General features: G+C 45.1%; 1 protein-coding gene across 1 annotated transcript; it reads left to right on the top strand.

Moving 5' to 3' along the window:
- Positions 1–3,603: 3,603 nt before the first annotated feature.
- On the top strand, positions 3,604–6,361 carry LOC311320996 (serine/threonine-protein kinase pim-3-like; the record flags this gene model as incomplete). Its single annotated transcript, XM_084452864.1, has 6 exons — positions 3,604–3,812; positions 4,125–4,234; positions 4,348–4,398; positions 4,525–4,888; positions 5,761–5,937; positions 6,177–6,361. Exons 1-6 carry the CDS (start codon positions 3,728–3,730, stop codon positions 6,359–6,361), a joined length of 972 nt encoding a protein of 323 aa, XP_084308990.1. The 5' UTR covers positions 3,604–3,727.
- Between the last annotated feature and the right edge of the window lie 13,804 nt (positions 6,362–20,165).

Below are 20,165 nucleotides of genomic sequence, written 5' to 3'. Positions count from 1 at the left end.
CCCTTCCATAGATATCTATGGGTCCTCCAGCTGCATGTTATAGATGTCACTGTTGGAGCTTTAGAATTTCAATAATGGGTTTTTATCCGTAGGGAAAACCTGCTTTATGAACAAAACTGAGATAATATTAATTGTGAATAAATAAATTAATATATTTATATTTTAATCCCTCTCTTCTCTCCAAAAACTGAGGAGGACTGTCCTCCCCTGCCTCAATGGACGAGCCTCCACTGATATAGACTTATGTCAAAAACACACAAAGGTAGGTGTCGGTGAGAACTTAGAATAACAATGAGAAATGAGATATCCCTCTAAATCTGACTGAAAAATGACTTAAAACGGGCTTAAAAGCACCCAAACAATTTGTGTGTGCCCCCCCCCCCCCTAACATATTGAATGCCCCCCCTGGCATTTCATTCTGGAAACGGGTCTGTGACAAGGTGACCACCACCTTCCTCTGGCCCTCAACACAGTGACAAGGTGACCACCACCTCCCTCTGGCCCTCAACACAGTGACAGGGTGACCACCTTCCTCTGGCCCTCAACACAGTGACAAGGTGACCACCACCTCCCTCTGGCCCTCAACACAGTGACAGGGTGACCACCACCTTCCTCTGGCCCTCAACACAGTGACAAGTTGACCACCACCTCCCTCTGGCCCTCAACACAGTGACAGGGTGACCACCACCTTCCTCTGGCCCTCAACACAGTGACAAGGTGACCACCACCTCCCTCTGGCCCTCAACACAGTGACAAGGTGACCACCACCTCCCTCTGGCCCTCAACACAGTGACAAGGTGACCACCACCTTCCTCTGGCCCTCAACACAGTGACAAGGTGACCACCACCTTCCTCTGGCCCTCAACACAGTGACAAGGTGACCACCACCTTCCTCTGGCCCTCAACACAGTGACAGGGTGACCACCTCCCTCTGGCCCTCAACACAGTGACAGGGTGACCACCTCCCTCTGGCCCTCAACACAGTGACAGGGTGACCACCACCTTCCTCTGGCCCTCAACACAGTGACAAGGTGACCACCACCTCCCTCTGGCCCTCAACACAGTGACAAGGTGACCACCACCTCCCTCTGGCCCTCAACACAGTGACAAGGTGACCACCACCTCCCTCTGGCCCTCAACACAGTGACAAGGTGACCACCACCTTCCTCTGGCCCTCAACACAGTGACAAGGTGACCACCACCTCCCTCTGGCCCTCAACACAGTGACAGGGTGACCACCACCTTCCTCTGGCCCTCAACACAGTGACAAGGTGACCACCACCTTCCTCTGGCCCTCAACACAGTGACAAGGTGACCACCACCTTCCTCTGGCCCTCAACACAGTGACAAGGTGACCACCTCCCTCTGGCCCTCAACACAGAGACAAGGTGACCACCACCTTCCTCTGGCCCTCAACACAGTGACAAGGTGACCACCTTCCTCTGGCCCTCAACACAGTGACAGGGTGACCACCTCCCTCTGGCCCTCAACACAGTGACAGGGTGACCACCACCTCCCTCTGGCCCTCAACACAGTGACAAGGTGACCACCACCTCCCTCTGGCCCTCAACACAGTGACAAGGTGACCACCACCTCCCTCTGGCCCTCAACACAGTGACAGGGTGACCACCTCCCTCTGGCCCTCAACACAGTGACAAGGTGACCACCACCTGCCTCTGGCCCTCAACACAGTGACAGGGTGACCACCACCTCCCTCTGGCCCTCAACACAGTGACAGGGTGACCACCACCTTCCTCTGGCCCTCAACACAGTGACAAGGTGACCACCACCTTCCTCTGGCCCTCAACACAGTGACAAGGTGACCACCTTCCTCTGGCCCTCAACACAGTGACAAGGTGACCACCACCTCCCTCTGGCCCTCAACACAGTGACAAGGTGACCACCACCTTCCTCTGGCCCTCAACACAGTGACAAGGTGACCACCTTCCTCTGGCCCTCAACACAGTGACAAGGTGACCACCTTCCTCTGGCCCTCAACACAGTGACAAGGTGACCACCTTCCTCTGGCCCTCAACACAGTGACAAGGTGACCACCACCTTCCTCTGGCCCTCAACACAGTGACAGGGTGACCCCCTCCCTCTGGCCCTCAACACAGTGACAACGTGACCACCACCTCCCTCTGGCCCTCAACACAGTGACAAGGTGACCACCACCTCCCTCTGGCCCTCAACACAGTGACAAGGTGACCACCACCTTCCTCTGGCCCTCAACACAGTGACAAGGTGACCACCTTCCTCTGGCCCTCAACACAGTGACAGGGTGACCACCACCTCCCTCTGGCCCTCAACACAGTGACAGGGTGACCACCACCTCCCTCTGGCCCTCAACACAGTGACAGGGTGACCACCACCTTCCTCTGGCCCTCAACACAGTGACAGGGTGACCACCACCTCCCTCTGGCCCTCAACACAGTGACAGGGTGACCACCTCCCTCTGGCCCTCAACACAGTGACAAGGTGACCACCTCACCAAGTTTTGGCGTGATTAATGTTAAATTGGACCTGGGATTCTGAATTAGACATTGTTCATTCACAAGGGACAATTCAAAGAGATCAAAAATGTGGAAATATCTTCACTCTTTACACTCACTTTTTTCACATTCAACATTGTACACAATGTTAATACTGTTCTATTTGTGCCTCTAGGAGTCTGTCTGTCAGTGGACAGACCTTTTCCAATCATCTTGGGCAATATGATGAATAGTGGAGATGTTTCAACTATAAATAGTTCTATTTAATTGTATACAGTACACATTAAAAAGTCGTGAACTTCAGTATATTTTATAAATGTGTTTCTGGAAGAATATGACACTATTCTATTATAATTTTAGCTCCCTCTATGGGTAGTGTTTAGTACTGACAGCTGTATTAATTGGGTATTATGGCCAAAAAACATTTGGCATAGATGAAAAAATGAACACCATGATATTAATGCGCACACTTGTATATGATGAACACAATTGCCTAATCTATAGTTATATTTAACTTAATTTGAGTGTGCAGTGACAGTGATTGTCTGAAGACGTGAAGGTGGGACATCAGAAATGCTGCCACACCGGGAAATAGAGCGGTATTCAGTGAATTATGGTTTCAACACACGCAGCAGGATTACGATGGACTGGATGCAAATGAGTCCTCCATCTCTGGAATAAAACAACGCACCACCTAGGGGGCTACTCAGTAGGAATCCTTGGGCGTCTGGTACTACATGAAAATAGACCCTCTCTTTAAAATAATTCTGTCGCATACATTTTGGCCAACAATTCGACATTTCAACACAGCTTCACTTTCATGGGCATATCGTTAATTTGTGGTATTTTAAATCAGTGACAGAAGTGTAATATATATCAAGGCGGCGGAAGGATCTACACTCTCTCAAAGGCATAACATTGGCTTTAAAGAGCAGCCAGACCTCGTTCACCAGAGATTACTGGGTTCGTCAGAGGAGACCGTGGACGCGTTGAAGAGCCTGGCTGAGCTGTTTAACGCTCATGTAACGTGCGCTAAAGGACTAGTTCTCTGGATTTTTATCTGAATTACTCAACAACCGACTAATGATATTTGCATTGTTGGACTACAACTTTTCAACGTTGTTCTCTCTGTGAAATCGGCAACGGATTTGACTTTTAATCTTGATATTTCAAGGCGTCGTGCGTAATTGGATACTATTTTTGAGACTCAACTAGGGTCTTGTTTTGGAGACGATATGTTGCTTTCCAAATTCGGCTCATTTTCTCACATTTGCAGCACGTCCAGCATGGATTTGCCGGTGAAAATACAGCTCCAACAAGGTATGGGCTTCCACACTGGCTTCAAATCCACGTTAATTTAGCCTATTTCTTATGTTGCCACGGTCCAGTTGGACACAATGCAAATATACTTATATGGTAAATAATTCTACTAATGGGCCTATTTTAGCGCATTTAGCCCGTAGTTTTTGTTGTTGTTTTTCAAATCGAGGAATGCCAGAGAGTGGCGGGGTTGCCAGCAGGTCTGACCCTAAAAATCTGGAGCCATTTTGAATGCCGGTGCGCATTTTGCGCCTTTTACATTGCTGCTTATACGAATAACACATCATTCCTTATTTTGATTTCCTTTTCCAGTGAAGACTGAGAAGGAGCCATTCGAGAAGGTGTACCATGTGGGCTCCGTGCTGGGGAGCGGGGGCTTCGGGACCGTGTACGCGGGCAGCCGCGCGTCGGACGGGTTGCCGGTAAGGGAGCAGCAGCCAGGCGCTTTGTTTTGGTGTCGCCACATGGCCGCGTTTCGCGCGGATTCGTGTCTGACTCGTCTGCGGTCTCACAATGCCCTCTCTTTACACACCAGGTTGCTGTAAAACACGTCACCAAAGAGAGAGTCACGGAATGGGGCACACTGGTACGCTTTTACGCATTTTATCTATTTTTATTACTAGACTTATAGTTAAATTGAGTGCAATTGTATATTATTGGCCGATTGGAGATGAGGTTCCATTGTAACCGTGTCCCATCGCTTCCCTCGCAGAACGGGGCGGTGGTGCCTTTGGAGATCCTACTCTTGAAGAAAGTGGGCACGACTTTCCGAGGCGTGATCAAGCTCATCGACTGGTACGAGCGACCCGACGGCTATCTGATCATCATGGAGCGACCGGAGACCGTGAAGGACCTGTTCGACTACATCACGGAGAAGGGCTCCCTGGACGAGGGCACGGCCCGGGGGTTCTTCCGCCAGGTCCTGGAGGCGGTGGGGCACTGCTACAGCTGCGGGGTGGTGCACAGGGACATCAAGGACGAGAACCTGCTGGTGGATCTGCGGAGCGGGGATCTCAAGCTCATCGATTTTGGTTCGGGGGCCATTCTCAAGGACACGGTCTACACAGACTTTGACGGTATGATCTTCACTTCTCATATTTGGAAGTAGGCTAATGCCCCGAGGTCCTGTGATGGAGACCGTATGGGGAGTTTGGGTTAGTAGTTAGATGCCGAGCAGAGCTGGTATATGGAGACGTATTGATGTTTAGTGGGACGCGGCCAGCCAGGGGAGCCCTGCTGCTATTTTAAGCCTCACTTCTCGTCGATAGCCTGTGTGTTATTTTGAGAGAGAAACATTTTAAAATTGCAGTGATATGCCAACCGAATAGGTCCAAACAGTGTTGCGCTCAGTGCGCATTAACCCGGGTGCCTGGATAATGGCTACTCTGTTGGTTTTGATGTCGATGTCAATTTGAGCTGGTTACTTTGCAAAGCTGCGCCACGTAACATCTGCTTGTTGTGAAACCCGAGTCCACGCACGCATTCCTGGTTTTGTTTGGTTTCCACGTTCCTCGCGTCCTTGGGGAGGGGCGGGGCGGGGTTACGCGCTTCTAATGTTGGGAGGAAATCTGCTTTGTTATGGGAATGTCGTTTCGAGGCTATTTCCAGACACGAAACCGCCCGGCGCGGCCCATACTTGGCAAACAGACGCGTTATGGCGCAGCGTTGGTCCTTGGTATTTTCTCCTGGACTTTATTTTGGGTTCGTGGAGCAGACAGCCTCACGCACGACGTAGACAGGCGAGGGAGGAGGGAGGCAGACTGGCAGGGTTTCAATACGGCGGTCAGCTGACTTGAATAGCCTACCTTGTTATGTCGCAGTATACAGTACATCACAGTCCAAGTATACAAACACGTTTTTCATGATGCTTATTTTCGAGTTTAAACCCAACTAATTTAAATATAATCCCAGATATTAATGTTGCTTTTTTTAATGTGATTGTTCCCAGGGACCAGAGTGTACAGTCCTCCGGAGTGGGTCCGTTTCCACCGGTACCACGGGCGCTCCGCCACCGTCTGGTCGCTGGGCGTCCTGCTGTACGACATGGTGTGCGGCGACATCCCGTTCGAGCAGGACGAGGAGATCCTGCGGGCGCGTCTGCTCTTCAGGAGGAAGATCTCCACCGGTGAGTCCCCCCCCTCCCTCGTCTCACGCCCTGTGTCTTGTGTTCTCCGGCGCTGACCTCCCTCCCTCCCTCGTCTCACGCCCTGCGTCTTGTGTTCTCCGGCGCTGACCTCCCTCCCTCCCTCCCTCGTCTCGCGCCCTGTGTCTTGTGTTCTCCGGCGCTGACCTCCTCCCTCCCTCGTCTCGCGCCCTGTGTCTTGTGTTCTCTGGCGCTGACCTCCTCTCCTCCTCGCTCTGCAGAGTGTCAGCAGCTGATCCAGTGGTGTCTGTGCCTGCGGCCCTCCGACCGGCCCACGCTGGAGCAGATCTTCCATCACCCCTGGATGCGGCCGACCACCCAGGACTCCAAAACAGAGGGCTGTGACATCACTCTCCACGCCATCGGCCCCGAGTCATTGTCGAGCTCAAGCAAAGAGAGCCTCTGAGTGGTTGACCGTGACCTGAACACCCTGACTGAACGCTGGCTCTCTCTGACGCATGGACCCCCCCTAGTCTCACCGTAAGGCGTGGGTTGAAGAGGACTTGATTTTTTTGGGGCTCTCTCTATAAGTTATGGTTTTCCTCTAACTATGTAGTAGTTGTTTTGAGGAAGTGTTTCCTCATCGGGAACTTGTTTGGCCAGAGCGGCCGTGTTTTTTTTATTTCAAGAATTTTTGGGCTGGTTCCTGTTTTCTGTGACCCCCTTCTGTTCTGATCTCTCTGCAGCTCTTATAGAGCGCTCTCTCTCTCTCTCTCTCTCTCTCTCTCTCTCTCTCTCTCTCTCATTGATTTGGAGTGCCTTGTTTGAAAGCTGCTTTGGTGGGTCCCTAGTTATATTAACCTGTCCTGTTAGATGCTTGACAAGGGGGCTCACCAACCAGGGCGAGTCTCTACCACACCTAGAGCCAATCCCAAGGCAGCATCAGGATCATGTGACACAGGATCCCGCCCACAGACATGGTGGAATACTTGAAACGCACACTCAACTCACACTAGAAACACAAGTCTGCTGCTCTCACTAGAAACGCCTACACAAGTCTGCTGCTCTCACTAGAAACGCCTGCACAACCGTGTAGAGAATGGGTTACTCATTAGTTTCTCTGAATGTGTACTGAAATCCTCCAAACCTCTCTCCCTCTGAATGGCTTATTAAGGGTCCTAGCAGGAACCCTGCCCTGCGTTTCTCTGGTCCATCTCACGCCCCCTGCTGGCGCCACACGGCACACACAGGACTGGGAATGGGGGCCAAATGCACAATCAATGCAATATTCATGGTCTCATTGTATTTTTTATTACTCTTTTTTTTTTTGTTGAATATTTGTATATTTATGTACATTCTCCCATGTGTATTTATTTGTTCTAGACATTCCACACTCTGTGGCTATTTATGTATTTATTTCATATAAACTTAAAGGAAGTCCCAGAGTTCCCGTTCTACCACGGCCTTCGCATTCCGAGCATTTCTAATTTGGAAAGAAGAATTCAACTCCACAGTGTCCATATGGGCAAACTGATGTGTGTACGTTCTCATGTATGAGGAATCCAGCTCACCCCTGCTGGTGGTGAACGACATGTCGTGTCATGATGTGGGAATTGTCATACGAAGTTTAACTCGGTAGGATACTACATTTTAAAATGTTTTTCCTAAAATATGGCTGAAATGTGAGTAGGCCTACTTATTTTCTTTTACAATTTCAAAAGTGTAAAATCACAGTGGGGAGACTATTTTTCATACCAAAATTTCAAATAAACATTTTGTATATAAATTACCTTGCTTGTCTGTTGTTAAACTATTGACATATGACTTCGCTTCAGTTAGCCTTCCCATGCTGTATGATAGCAAGATATCCCTGTCTGGGAGTGATCAGGATCAAGCTATATACATCAACAATACACGCTAGCTCTTGTAGAACAACACTGAGACCATACTCATCTGTACCAACACAAACAATCCACACTAGCTCCTGTACAACAACATGGCTCTATGCTGGGCTCTCTGAATAACGCAGCAGATGCTCTGCTCCTGTGGAGCCATCACCCACGATTGTGACCTATGAGTCATTTCTTGTGATGGAACTTGGACTACAACTTCGACTTGAGACATCTGAGTCACATGAATCCATGAATAGCAAGGATGAGGAGTATTCAAGTCCCTTCTAGTGGGACCATGCTGCCCCCTATGGCTCAATCCATCCCATGCAGGCTGTTCTCACCACATCAGAGATCTGTTTGTTTATTCCAGAGCCACCTGCAGCTCAGCGTGGGAAGACTAGGGAGATGGTGGTGGACCTGAGCAGGAAGAAGGCTCAGCTGACCCCTGCTTCCATCCAGGGGGTCGATGTTGAGGTGGTCGAGTCATACCAGTAGGCCTCGCCTGACCCCTGCTTCCATCCAGGGGGTCGATGTTGAGGTGGTCCAGTCATACCAGTAGGCCTCGCCTGACCCCTGCTTCCATCCAGGGGGTCGATGTTGAGGTGGTCCAGTCATACCAGTAGGCCTCGCCTGACCCCTGCTTCCATCCAGGGGGTCGATGTTGAGGTGGCCCAGTCATACCAGTAGGCCTGCTTAAGTGTGCATCTGGAAAAAACAGGCTAGAATGAGCAGGAGACTCAGTCCATGTTACTGTAACATAATGGCGAATAAAGGATATCTGAATCTGAATCCATCTATAAGAAGAGATTGCTCGATCGCCTTGTTGAGAGGGGTCAGGGAAGAATTTTTACAGCTCACTTATCTGGCCCCCGGGTGATTACTGTTTTTTTGCTTCCCTCTGGAATATGTAGAGAGTGGGTCGTATGCCCACCTCCCTTGTTCTCTGTAAAGCGCATTGTGTTGCCTCTGGGCATGAAATGCGCTATACAAATAAAGCTTTGATTGATTGACATGTTCTACCAGTCTGTTGTATTGAGTGCCGTCTTCTATGTGGTGGTGTGCTGGGGCAGCTGTATCAAACCAGCAGAAGCCAACAGGATGGACAAGCTGATCAGGGCTCTGTTCTGGGGGTCAGTTTGGCTCTGTTCTGGGGGTCAGCCTGGCTCTGTTCTGGGGGTCAGCCTGGCTCTGTTCTGGGGGTCAGCCTGGCTCTGTTCTGGGGGTCAGCCTGGCTCTGTTCTGGGGGTCAGCCTGGCTCTGTTCTGGGGGTCAGCCTGGCTCTGTTCTGGGGGTCAGCCTGGCTCTGTTCTGGGGGTTAGCCAGGCTCTGTTCTGGGGGTCAGCCTGGCTCTGTTCTGGGGGTCAGCCTGGCTCTGTTCTAGGGGTCAGTTTGGCTCTGTTCTAGGGGTCAGCCTGGCTCTGTTCTAGGGGTCAGTTTGGCTCTGTTCTAGGGGTCAGTTTGGCTCTGTTCTATGGGGTTGGGGGGGGGCTGGGTAAGTAATCATCATCATATCTTCTGGTAAGCACACACACTTGTACTTGGCTGAGCAAGGCAATATGAAAAGAGCAGGCAAACAACCATTAATCTTCAAAAACTGCCCAGCAAAAAGATTGAAAAAGCTGAAGAACAAAAACAGGTAATGTTAGCTTGCTGGACTGATGTCAAATCGGTCAAGACGGTCTGGATGCTCTCTATATAACGTTAGCTAGCTTAACACAAAACATTGTTAGCTTAGCTAGCTTGCACAAGGTTTAGCTAGCTCGCTTGTTAGCTATGGTTATAATGTCAGGTCTGGTGTTGGTGTGCAAGCTAAGTGAATTGACATAGGCTTACTGGATTGATGTCAAAGATATAAAGACGGTCTGGTCGCTAACTAGTGCTAGCTTGCACACTGTTTAGGTAACGTTAGCTTGCTTAAATTGTTAGCCACGGTAATAATGTCTGCTCTTGTTGGTGTGCAAGCGGATGTTGTGAATTGAAATAGGCTACTGTTTAGGTAGGATTTGAATTGAGAAGATGTTTATCTAATTTCAATAACATCACAAAATATGTTGGGTGCCAGACCAGTACAGTACAATCTATTAATACCCTGAATGTATTGCTCTCCTTAATGTAGAATGAAGTGACAGTAACAGAGAGAGCTCCCTTTTCTGTGTCCTTGAGACGGGCTGGTCGAGTTGAGTCAGATCACACGTGGGTGACAGCGTCATGTCTTCATGTGCTGCACTTAGTCAGGATTGTTGTTCCACTGTAGAGAAACGGTCTGTACCACCGTCTTGTTACTTCCTGTCATCAGTGAGCTGTCCTGGCATCCAGAACCGTCTACAACCTCGGTGACACACACACACACACACACACACACTGTTCCTGTCACTCTCAAGGAGATGAATACGGAAAAAAAATACAGGAACAGACATTCTGTCCAGTCATCTGTTCACTATCCCATCAGGCTTTTGTCATGGAATTTTTCGAGAACTGGCCTCAGGCCTTTCAGATTTCAGCCTTTTGTTCTTAAGGTTCACAGTCCTCTACCTTTAGCCATTCCAAACACCACCATCCTCTACCTTTATCCATTCCAAACACCCCCATCCTCTACCTTTATCCATTCCAAACACCCCCATCCTCTACCTTTAGCCATTCCAAACACCCCCATCCTCTACCTTTATCCATTCCAAACACCCCCATCCTCTACCTTTAGCCATTCCAAACACCCCCATCCTCTACCTTTATCCATTCCAAACACCCCCATCCTCTACCTTTATCCATTCCAAACACCCCCATCCTCTACCTTTAGCCATTCCAAACACCCCCATCCTCCACCTTTAGCCATTCCAAACACCCCCATCCTCCACCTTTAGCCATTCCAAACACCCCCATCCTCTACCTTTAGCCATTCCAAACACCCCCAAACTCCACCTTTAGCCATTCCAAACACCCCCATCCTCTACCTTTGGCCATTCCAAACACCCCCATCCTCTACCTTTAGCCATTCCAAACACCCCCATCCTCCACCTTTTATAATGATAAACACCCCCATCCTCTACCTTTATAAAGATAAACACCCCCATCCTCCACCTTTATAAAGATAAACACCCCCATCCTCCACCTTTATAAAGATAAACACCCCCATCCTCTACCTTTATAATGATAAACACCCCCATCCTCCACCTTTATAAAGATAAACACCCCCATCCTCCACCTTTATAATGATAAACACCCCCATCCTCCACCTTTATAAAGATAAACACCCCCATCCTCCACCTTTATAAAGATAAACACCCCCATCCTCTACCTTTATAATGATAAACACCCCCATCCTCCACCTTTATAATGATAAACACCCCCATCCTCCACCTTTATAATGATAAACACCCCCATCCTCTACCTTTTATAATGATAAACACCCCCATCCTCCACCTTTATAAAGATAAACACCCCCATCCTCTACCTTTATAATGATAAACACCCCCATCCTCCACCTTTATAATGATAAACACCCCCATCCTCCACCTTTATAATGATAAACACCCCCATCCTCTACCTTTATAAAGATAAACACCCCCATCCTCCACCTTTATAATGATAAACACCCCCATCCTCCACCTTTATAAAGATAAACACCCCCATCCTCCACCTTTATAAAGATAAACACCCCCATCCTCTACCTTTATAATGATAAACACCACCATCCTCCACCTTTATAAAGATAAACACCCCCATCCTCCACCTTTATAATGATAAACACCCCCATCCTCCACCTTTATAAAGATAAACACCCCCATCCTCTACCTTTATAATGATAAACACCCCCATCCTCCACCTTTATAAAGATAAACACCCCCATCCTCTACCTTTATAATGATAAACACCCCCATCCTCTACCTTTATAATGATAAACACCCCCATCCTCCACCTTTATAATGATAAACACCCCCATCCTCCACCTTTATAATGATAAACACCCCCATCCTCCACCTTTATAATGATAAACACCCCCATCCTCCACCTTTATAAAGATAAACACCCCCATCCTCCACCTTTATAATGATAAACACCCCCATCCTCCACCTTTATAATGATAAACACCCCCATCCTCTACCTTTATAAAGATAAACACCCCCATCCTCTACCTTTATAAAGATAAACACCCCCATCCTCCACCTTTATAAAGATAAACACCCCCATCCTCTACCTTTATAAAGATAAACACCCCCATCCTCTACCTTTATAAAGATAAACACCCCCATCCTCCACCTTTATAAAGATAAACACCCCCATCCTCCACCTTTATAATGATAAACACCCCCACCCTCCACCTTTATAAAGATAAACACCCCCATCCTCCACCTTTATAATGATAAACACCCCCATACTCCACCTTTATAAAGATAAACACCCCCATCCTCCACCTTTATAAAGATAAACACCCCCATCCTCTACCTTTATAAAGATAAACACCCCCATCCTCTACCTTTATAAAGATAAACACCCCCATCCTCTACCTTTATAAAGATAAACACCCCCATCCTCTACCTTTATAAAGATAAACACCCCCATCCTCTACCTTTATAATGATAAACACCCCCATCCTCCACCTTTATAAAGATAAACACCCCCATCCTCTACCTTTATAAAGATAAACACCCCCATCCTCTACCTTTATAAAGATAAACACCCCCATCCTCTACCTTTATAATGATAAACACCCCCATCCTCCACCTTTATAAAGATAAACACCCCCATCCTCTACCTTTATAAAGATAAACACCCCCATCCTCTACCTTTATAAAGATAAACACCCCCATCCTCCACCTTTATAAAGATAAACACCCCCATCCTCCACCTTTATAAAGATAAACACCCCCATCCTCCACCTTTATAAAGATAAACACCCCCATCCTCTACCTTTATAATGATAAACACCCCCATCCTCTAACTTTATAAAGATAAACACCCCCATCCTCTACCTTTATAATGATAAACACCCCCATCCTCTACCTTTATAAAGATAAACACCCCCATCCTCCACCTTTATAATGATAAACACCCCCATCCTCCACCTTTATAAAGATAAACACCCCCATCCTCTACCTTTATAATGATAAACACCCCCATCCTCTACCTTTATAAAGATAAACACCCCCATCCTCTACCTTTATAATGATAAACACCCCCATCCTCCACCTTTATAATGATAAACACCCCCATCCTCTACCTTTATAATGATAAACACCCCCATCCTCCACCTTTATAAAGATAAACACCCCCATCCTCCACCTTTATAATGATAAACACCCCCATCCTCTACCTTTATAATGATAAACACCCCCATCCTCCACCTTTATAAAGATAAACACCCCCATCCTCTACCTTTATAAAGATAAACACCCCCATCCTCTACCTTTATAAAGATAAACACCCCCATCCTCCACCTTTATAAAGATAAACACCCCCATCCTCCACCTTTATAAAGATAAACACCCCCATCCTCCACCTTTATAAAGATAAACACCCCCATCCTCTACCTTTATAATGATAAACACCCCCATCCTCTAACTTTATAAAGATAAACACCCCCATCCTCTACCTTTATAATGATAAACACCCCCATCCTCTACCTTTATAAAGATAAACACCCCCATCCTCCACCTTTATAATGATAAACACCCCCATCCTCCACCTTTATAAAGATAAACACCCCCATCCTCTACCTTTATAATGATAAACACCCCCATCCTCTACCTTTATAAAGATAAACACCCCCATCCTCTACCTTTATAATGATAAACACCCCCATCCTCCACCTTTATAATGATAAACACCCCCATCCTCTACCTTTATAATGATAAACACCCCCATCCTCCACCTTTATAAAGATAAACACCCCCATCCTCCACCTTTATAATGATAAACACCCCCATCCTCTACCTTTATAAAGATAAACACCCCAATCCTCTACCTTTATAATGATAAACACCCCCATCCTCTACCTTTATAAAGATAAACACCCCCATCCTCCACCTTTATAATGATAAACACCCCCATCCTCCACCTTTATAAAGATAAACACCCCCATCCTCTACCTTTTATAAAGATAAACACCCCCATCCTCTACCTTTATAATGATAAACACCCCCATCCTCTACCTTTATAATGATAAACACCCCCATCCTCCACCTTTATAAAGATAAACACCCCCATCCTCCACCTTTATAATGATAAACACCCCCATCCTCCACCTTTATAAAGATAAACACCCCCATCCTCTACCTTTATAATGATAAACACCCCCATCCTCTACCTTTATAAAGATAAACACCCCCATCCTCCACCTTTATAAAGATAAACACCCCCATCCTCCACCTTTATAAAGATAAACACCCCCATCCTCCACCTTTATAATGATAAACACCCCCATCCTCCACCTTTATAATGATAAACACCCCCATCCTCTACCTTTTATAAAGATAAACACCCCCATCCTCTACCTTTATAATGATAAACACCCCCATCCTCTACCTTTATAATGATAAACACCCCCATCCTCCACCTTTATAAAGATAAACACCCCCATCCTCCACCTTTATAATGATAAACACCCCCATCCTCTACCTTTATAATGATAAACACCCCCATCCTCTACCTTTATAATGATAAACACCCCCATCCTCCACCTTTATAATGATAAACACCCCCATCCTCTACCTTTATAATGATAAACACCCCCATCCTCCACCTTTATAATGATAAACACCCCCATCCTCCACCTTTATAAAGATAAACACCCCCATCCTCCACCTTTATAAAGATAAACACCCCCATCCTCCACCTTTATAATGATAAACACCCCCATCCTCCACCTTTATAATGATAAACACCCCCATCCTCTACCTTTTATAAAGATAAACACCCCCATCCTCTACCTTTATATTAATAAACACCCCCATCCTCTACCTTTATAATGATAAACACCCCCATCCTCCACCTTTATAAAGATAAACACCCCCATCCTCCACCTTTATAATGATAAACACCCCCATCCTCTACCTTTATAAAGATAAACACCCCCATCCTCCACCTTTATAAAGATAAACACCCCCATCCTCCACCTTTATAATGATAAACACCCCCATCCTCCACCTTTATAAAGATAAACACCCCCATCCTCCACCTTTATAATGATAAACACCCCCATCCTCTACCTTTATAATGATAAACACCCCCATCCTCCACCTTTATAATGATAAACACCCCCATCCTCTACCTTTATAATGATAAACACCCCCATCCTCCACCTTTATAAAGATAAACACCCCCATCCTCTACCTTTATAAAGATAAACACCCCCATCCTCCACCTTTATAAAGATAAATACCCCCATCCTCCACCTTTATAAAGATAAACACCCCCATCATCTAACATTTATAATGATAAAGACCCCCATCCTCCACCTTTATAAAGATAAACACCCCCATCCTCTATCTTTATAATGATAAACACCCCCATCCTCTACCTTTATAATGATAAACACCCCCATCCTCTACCTTTATAATGATAAACACCTCAATCCTCCACCTTTATAATGATAAACACCCCCATCCTCCACCTTTATAATGATAAACACCTCAATCCTCCACCTTTATAATGATAAACACCCCCATCCTCTACCTTTTTAATGATAAACACCCCCATCCTCTACCTTTATAATGATAAAAACCCCCATCCTCCACCTTTATAATGATAAACACCCCCATCCTCCACCTTTATAAAGATAAACACCCCCATCCTCTACCTTTATAAAGATAAACACCCCCATCCTCTACCTTTATAAAGATAAACACCCCCATCCTCTACCTTTATAAAGATAAACACCCCCATCCTCTACCTTTATGAAGATAAACACCCCCATCCTCTACCTTTATAATGATAAACACCCCCATCCTCCACCTTTATAAAGATAAACACCCCCATCCTCTACCTTTATAAAGATAAACACCCCCATCCTCTACCTTTATAAAGATAAACACCCCCATCCTCTACCTTTATAATGATAAACACCCCCATCCTCCACCTTTATAAAGATAAACACCCCCATCCTCTACCTTTATAATGATAAACACCCCCATCCTCTACCTTTATAAAGATAAACACCCCCATCCTCTACCTTTATAAAGATAAACATCCCCATCCTCTACCTTTATAATGATAAAGACCCCCATCCTCCACCTTTATAAAGATAAACACCCCCATCCTCTACCTTTATAAAGATAAACACCCCCATCCTCTACCTTTATAAAGATAAACACCCCCATCCTCCACCTTTATAAAGATAAACACCCCCATCCTCCACCTTTATAAAGATAAACACCCCCATCCTCTACCTTTATAATGATAAACACCCCCATCCTCTACCTTTATAATGATAAACACCCCCATCCTCTAACTTTATAAAGATAAACACCCCCATCCTCTACCTTTATAATGATAAACACCCCCATCCTCTACCTTTATAATGATAAACACCCCCATCCTCTAACTTTATAAAGATAAACACCCCCATCCTCTACCTTTATAATGATAAACACCCCCATCCTCTACCTTTATAAAGATAAACACCCCCATCCTCCACCTTTATAATGATAAACACCCCCATCCTCCACCTTTATAAAGATAAACACCCCCATCCTCTACCTTTATAATGATAAACACCCCCATCCTCTACCTTTATAAAGATAAACACCCCCATCCTCTACCTTTATAAAGATAAACACCCCAATCCTCTACCTTTATAATGATAAACACCCCCATCCTCTACCTTTATAAAGATAAACACCCCCATCCTCCACCTTTATAATGATAAACACCCCCATCCTCCACCTTTATAAAGATAAACACCCCCATCCTCTACCTTTTATAAAGATAAACACCCCCATCCTCTACCTTTATAATGATAAACACCCCCATCCTCTACCTTTATAATGATAAACACCCCCATCCTCCACCTTTATAAAGATAAACACCCCCATCCTCCACCTTTATAATGATAAACACCCCCATCCTCTACCTTTATAAAGATAAACACCCCCATCCTCCACCTTTATAATGATAAACACCCCCATCCTCCACCTTTATAAAGATAAACACCCCCATCCTCTACCTTTATAATGATAAACACCCCCATCCTCTACCTTTATAAAGATAAACACCCCCATCCTCCACCTTTATAAAGATAAACACCCCCATCCTCCACCTTTATAAAGATAAACACCCCCATCCTCCACCTTTATAATGATAAACACCCCCATCCTCCACCTTTATAATGATAAACACCCCCATCCTCTACCTTTTATAAAGATAAACACCCCCATCCTCTACCTTTATAATGATAAACACCCCCATCCTCCACCTTTATAAAGATAAACACCCCCATCCTCTACCTTTATAAAGATAAACACCCCCATGCTCCACCTTTATAAAGATAAATACCCCCATCCTCCACCTTTATAAAGATAAACACCCCCATCCTCTAACATTTATAATGATAAAGACCCCCATCCTCCACCTTTATAAAGATAAACACCCCCATCCTCTATCTTTATAATGATAAACACCCCCATCCTCTACCTTTATAATGATAAACACCCCCATCCTCTACCTTTATAAAGATAAACACCCCCATCCTCCACCTTTATAAAGATAAACACCCCCATCCTCCACCTTTATAATGATAAACACCCCCATCCTCCACCTTTATAAAGATAAACACCCCCATCCTCCACCTTTATAATGATAAACACCCCCATCCTCTACCTTTATAATGATAAACACCCCCATCCTCCACCTTTATAATGATAAACACCCCCATCCTCTACCTTTATAATGATAAACACCCCCATCCTCCACATTTATAAAGATAAACACCCCCATCCTCCACCTTTATAAAGATAAATACCCCCATCCTCCACCTTTATAAAGATAAACACCCCCATCCTCTAACATTTATAATGATAAACACCCCCATCCTCTACCTTTATAATGATAAACACCCCCATCCTCTAACTTTATAAAGATAAACACCCCCATCCTCTACCTTTATAATGATAAACACCCCCATCCTCTACCTTTATAAAGATAAACACCCCCATCCTCCACCTTTATAATGATAAACACCCCCATCCTCCACCTTTATAAAGATAAACACCCCCATCCTCTACCTTTATAATGATAAACACCCCCATCCTCTACCTTTATAAAGATAAACACCCCCATCCTCTACCTTTATAAAGATAAACACCCCAATCCTCTACCTTTATAATGATAAACACCCCCATCCTCTACCTTTATAATGATAAACACCCCCATCCTCCACCTTTATAAAGATAAACACCCCCATCCTCCACCTTTATAATGATAAACACCCCCATCCTCCACCTTTATAAAGATAAACACCCCCATCCTCCACCTTTATAATGATAAACACCCCCATCCTCTACCTTTATAATGATAAACACCCCCATCCTCCACCTTTATAATGATAAACACCCCCATCCTCTACCTTTATAATGATAAACACCCCCATCCTCCACATTTATAAAGATAAACACCCCCATCCTCCACCTTTATAAAGATAAATACCCCCATCCTCCACCTTTATAAAGATAAACACCCCCATCCTCTAACATTTATAATGATAAAGACCCCCATCCTCCACCTTTATAAAGATAAACACCCCCATCCTCTATCTTTATAATGATAAACACCCCCATCCTCTACCTTTATAATGATAAACACCCCCATCCTCTACCTTTATAATGATAAACACCTCAATCCTCCACCTTTATAATGATAAACACCCCCATCCTCCACCTTTATAATGATAAACACCTCAATCCTCTACCTTTTTAATGATAAACACCCCCATCCTCTACCTTTATAATGATAAAAACCCCCATCCTCCACCTTTATAATGATAAACACCTCAATCCTCTACCTTTATAAAGATAAACACCCCCATCCTCCACCTTTATAAAGATAAACACCCCCATCCTCTACCTTTATAATGAGAAAAACCCCCATCCTCCACCTTTATAATGATAAACACCTCAATCCTCTACCTTTATAATGATAAACACCCCCATCCTCCACCTTTATAATGATAAACACCTCAATCCTCTACCTTTATAATGATAAACACCCCCATCCTCCACCTTTATAAAGATAAACACCCCCATCCTCCACCTTTATAATGATAAACACCCCCATCCTCCACCTTTATAATGATAAACACCCCCATCCTCTACCTTTATAATGATAAACACCCCCATCCTCCACCTTTATAAAGATAAACACCCCCATCCTCCACCTTTATAATGATAAACACCCCCATCCTCTACCTTTATAAAGATAAACACCCCCATCCTCTACCTTTATAAAGATAAACACCCCCATCCTCTACCTTTATAATGATAAACACCCCCATCCTCCACCTTTATAAAGATAAACACCCCCATCCTCTACCTTTATAAAGATAAACACCCCCATCCTCTACCTTTATAAAGATAAACACCCCCATCCTCCACCTTTATAAAGATAAACACCCCCATCCTCCACCTTTATAAAGATAAACACCCCCATCCTCCACCTTTATAAAGATAAACCCCCCCATCCTCTACCTTTATAATGATAAACACCCCCATCCTCTACCTTTATAATGATAAACACCCCCATCCTCTAACTTTATAAAGATAAACACCCCCATCCTCTACCTTTATAATGATAAACACCCCCATCCTCTAACTTTATAAAGATAAACACCCCCATCCTCTACCTTTATAATGATAAACACCCCCATCCTCCACCTTTATAAAGATAAACACCCCCATCCTCCACCTTTATAAAGATAAACACCCCCATCCTCTACCTTTATAATGATAAACACCCCCATCCTCTACCTTTATAATGATAAACACCCCATCCTCTAACTTTATAAAGATAAACACCCCCATCCTCTACCTTTATAATGATAAACACCCCCATCCTCTACCTTTATAATGATAAACACCCCCATCCTCCACCTTTATAAAGATAAACACCCCCATCCTCTACCTTTATAATGATAAACACCCCCATCCTCTACCTTTATAAAGATAAACACCCCCATCCTCTACCTTTATAAAGATAAACACCCCAATCCTCTACCTTTATAATGATAAACACCCCCATCCTCTACCTTTATAATGATAAACACCCCCATCCTCTAACTTTATAAAGATAAACACCCCCATCCTCTACCTTTATAATGATAAACACCCCCATCCTCTACCTTTATAATGATAAACACCCCCATCCTCTAACTTTATAAAGATAAACACCCCCATC

This window comes from Borostomias antarcticus, assembly GCF_949987555.1.
Source record: "Borostomias antarcticus genome assembly, chromosome: 18".
In the NCBI taxonomy this organism is placed as follows: domain Eukaryota; kingdom Metazoa; phylum Chordata; class Actinopteri; order Stomiiformes; family Stomiidae; genus Borostomias; species Borostomias antarcticus.
Note: the sequence above shows the minus strand (reverse complement) of the source record. Positions and strands in the feature narration are given on the sequence as shown.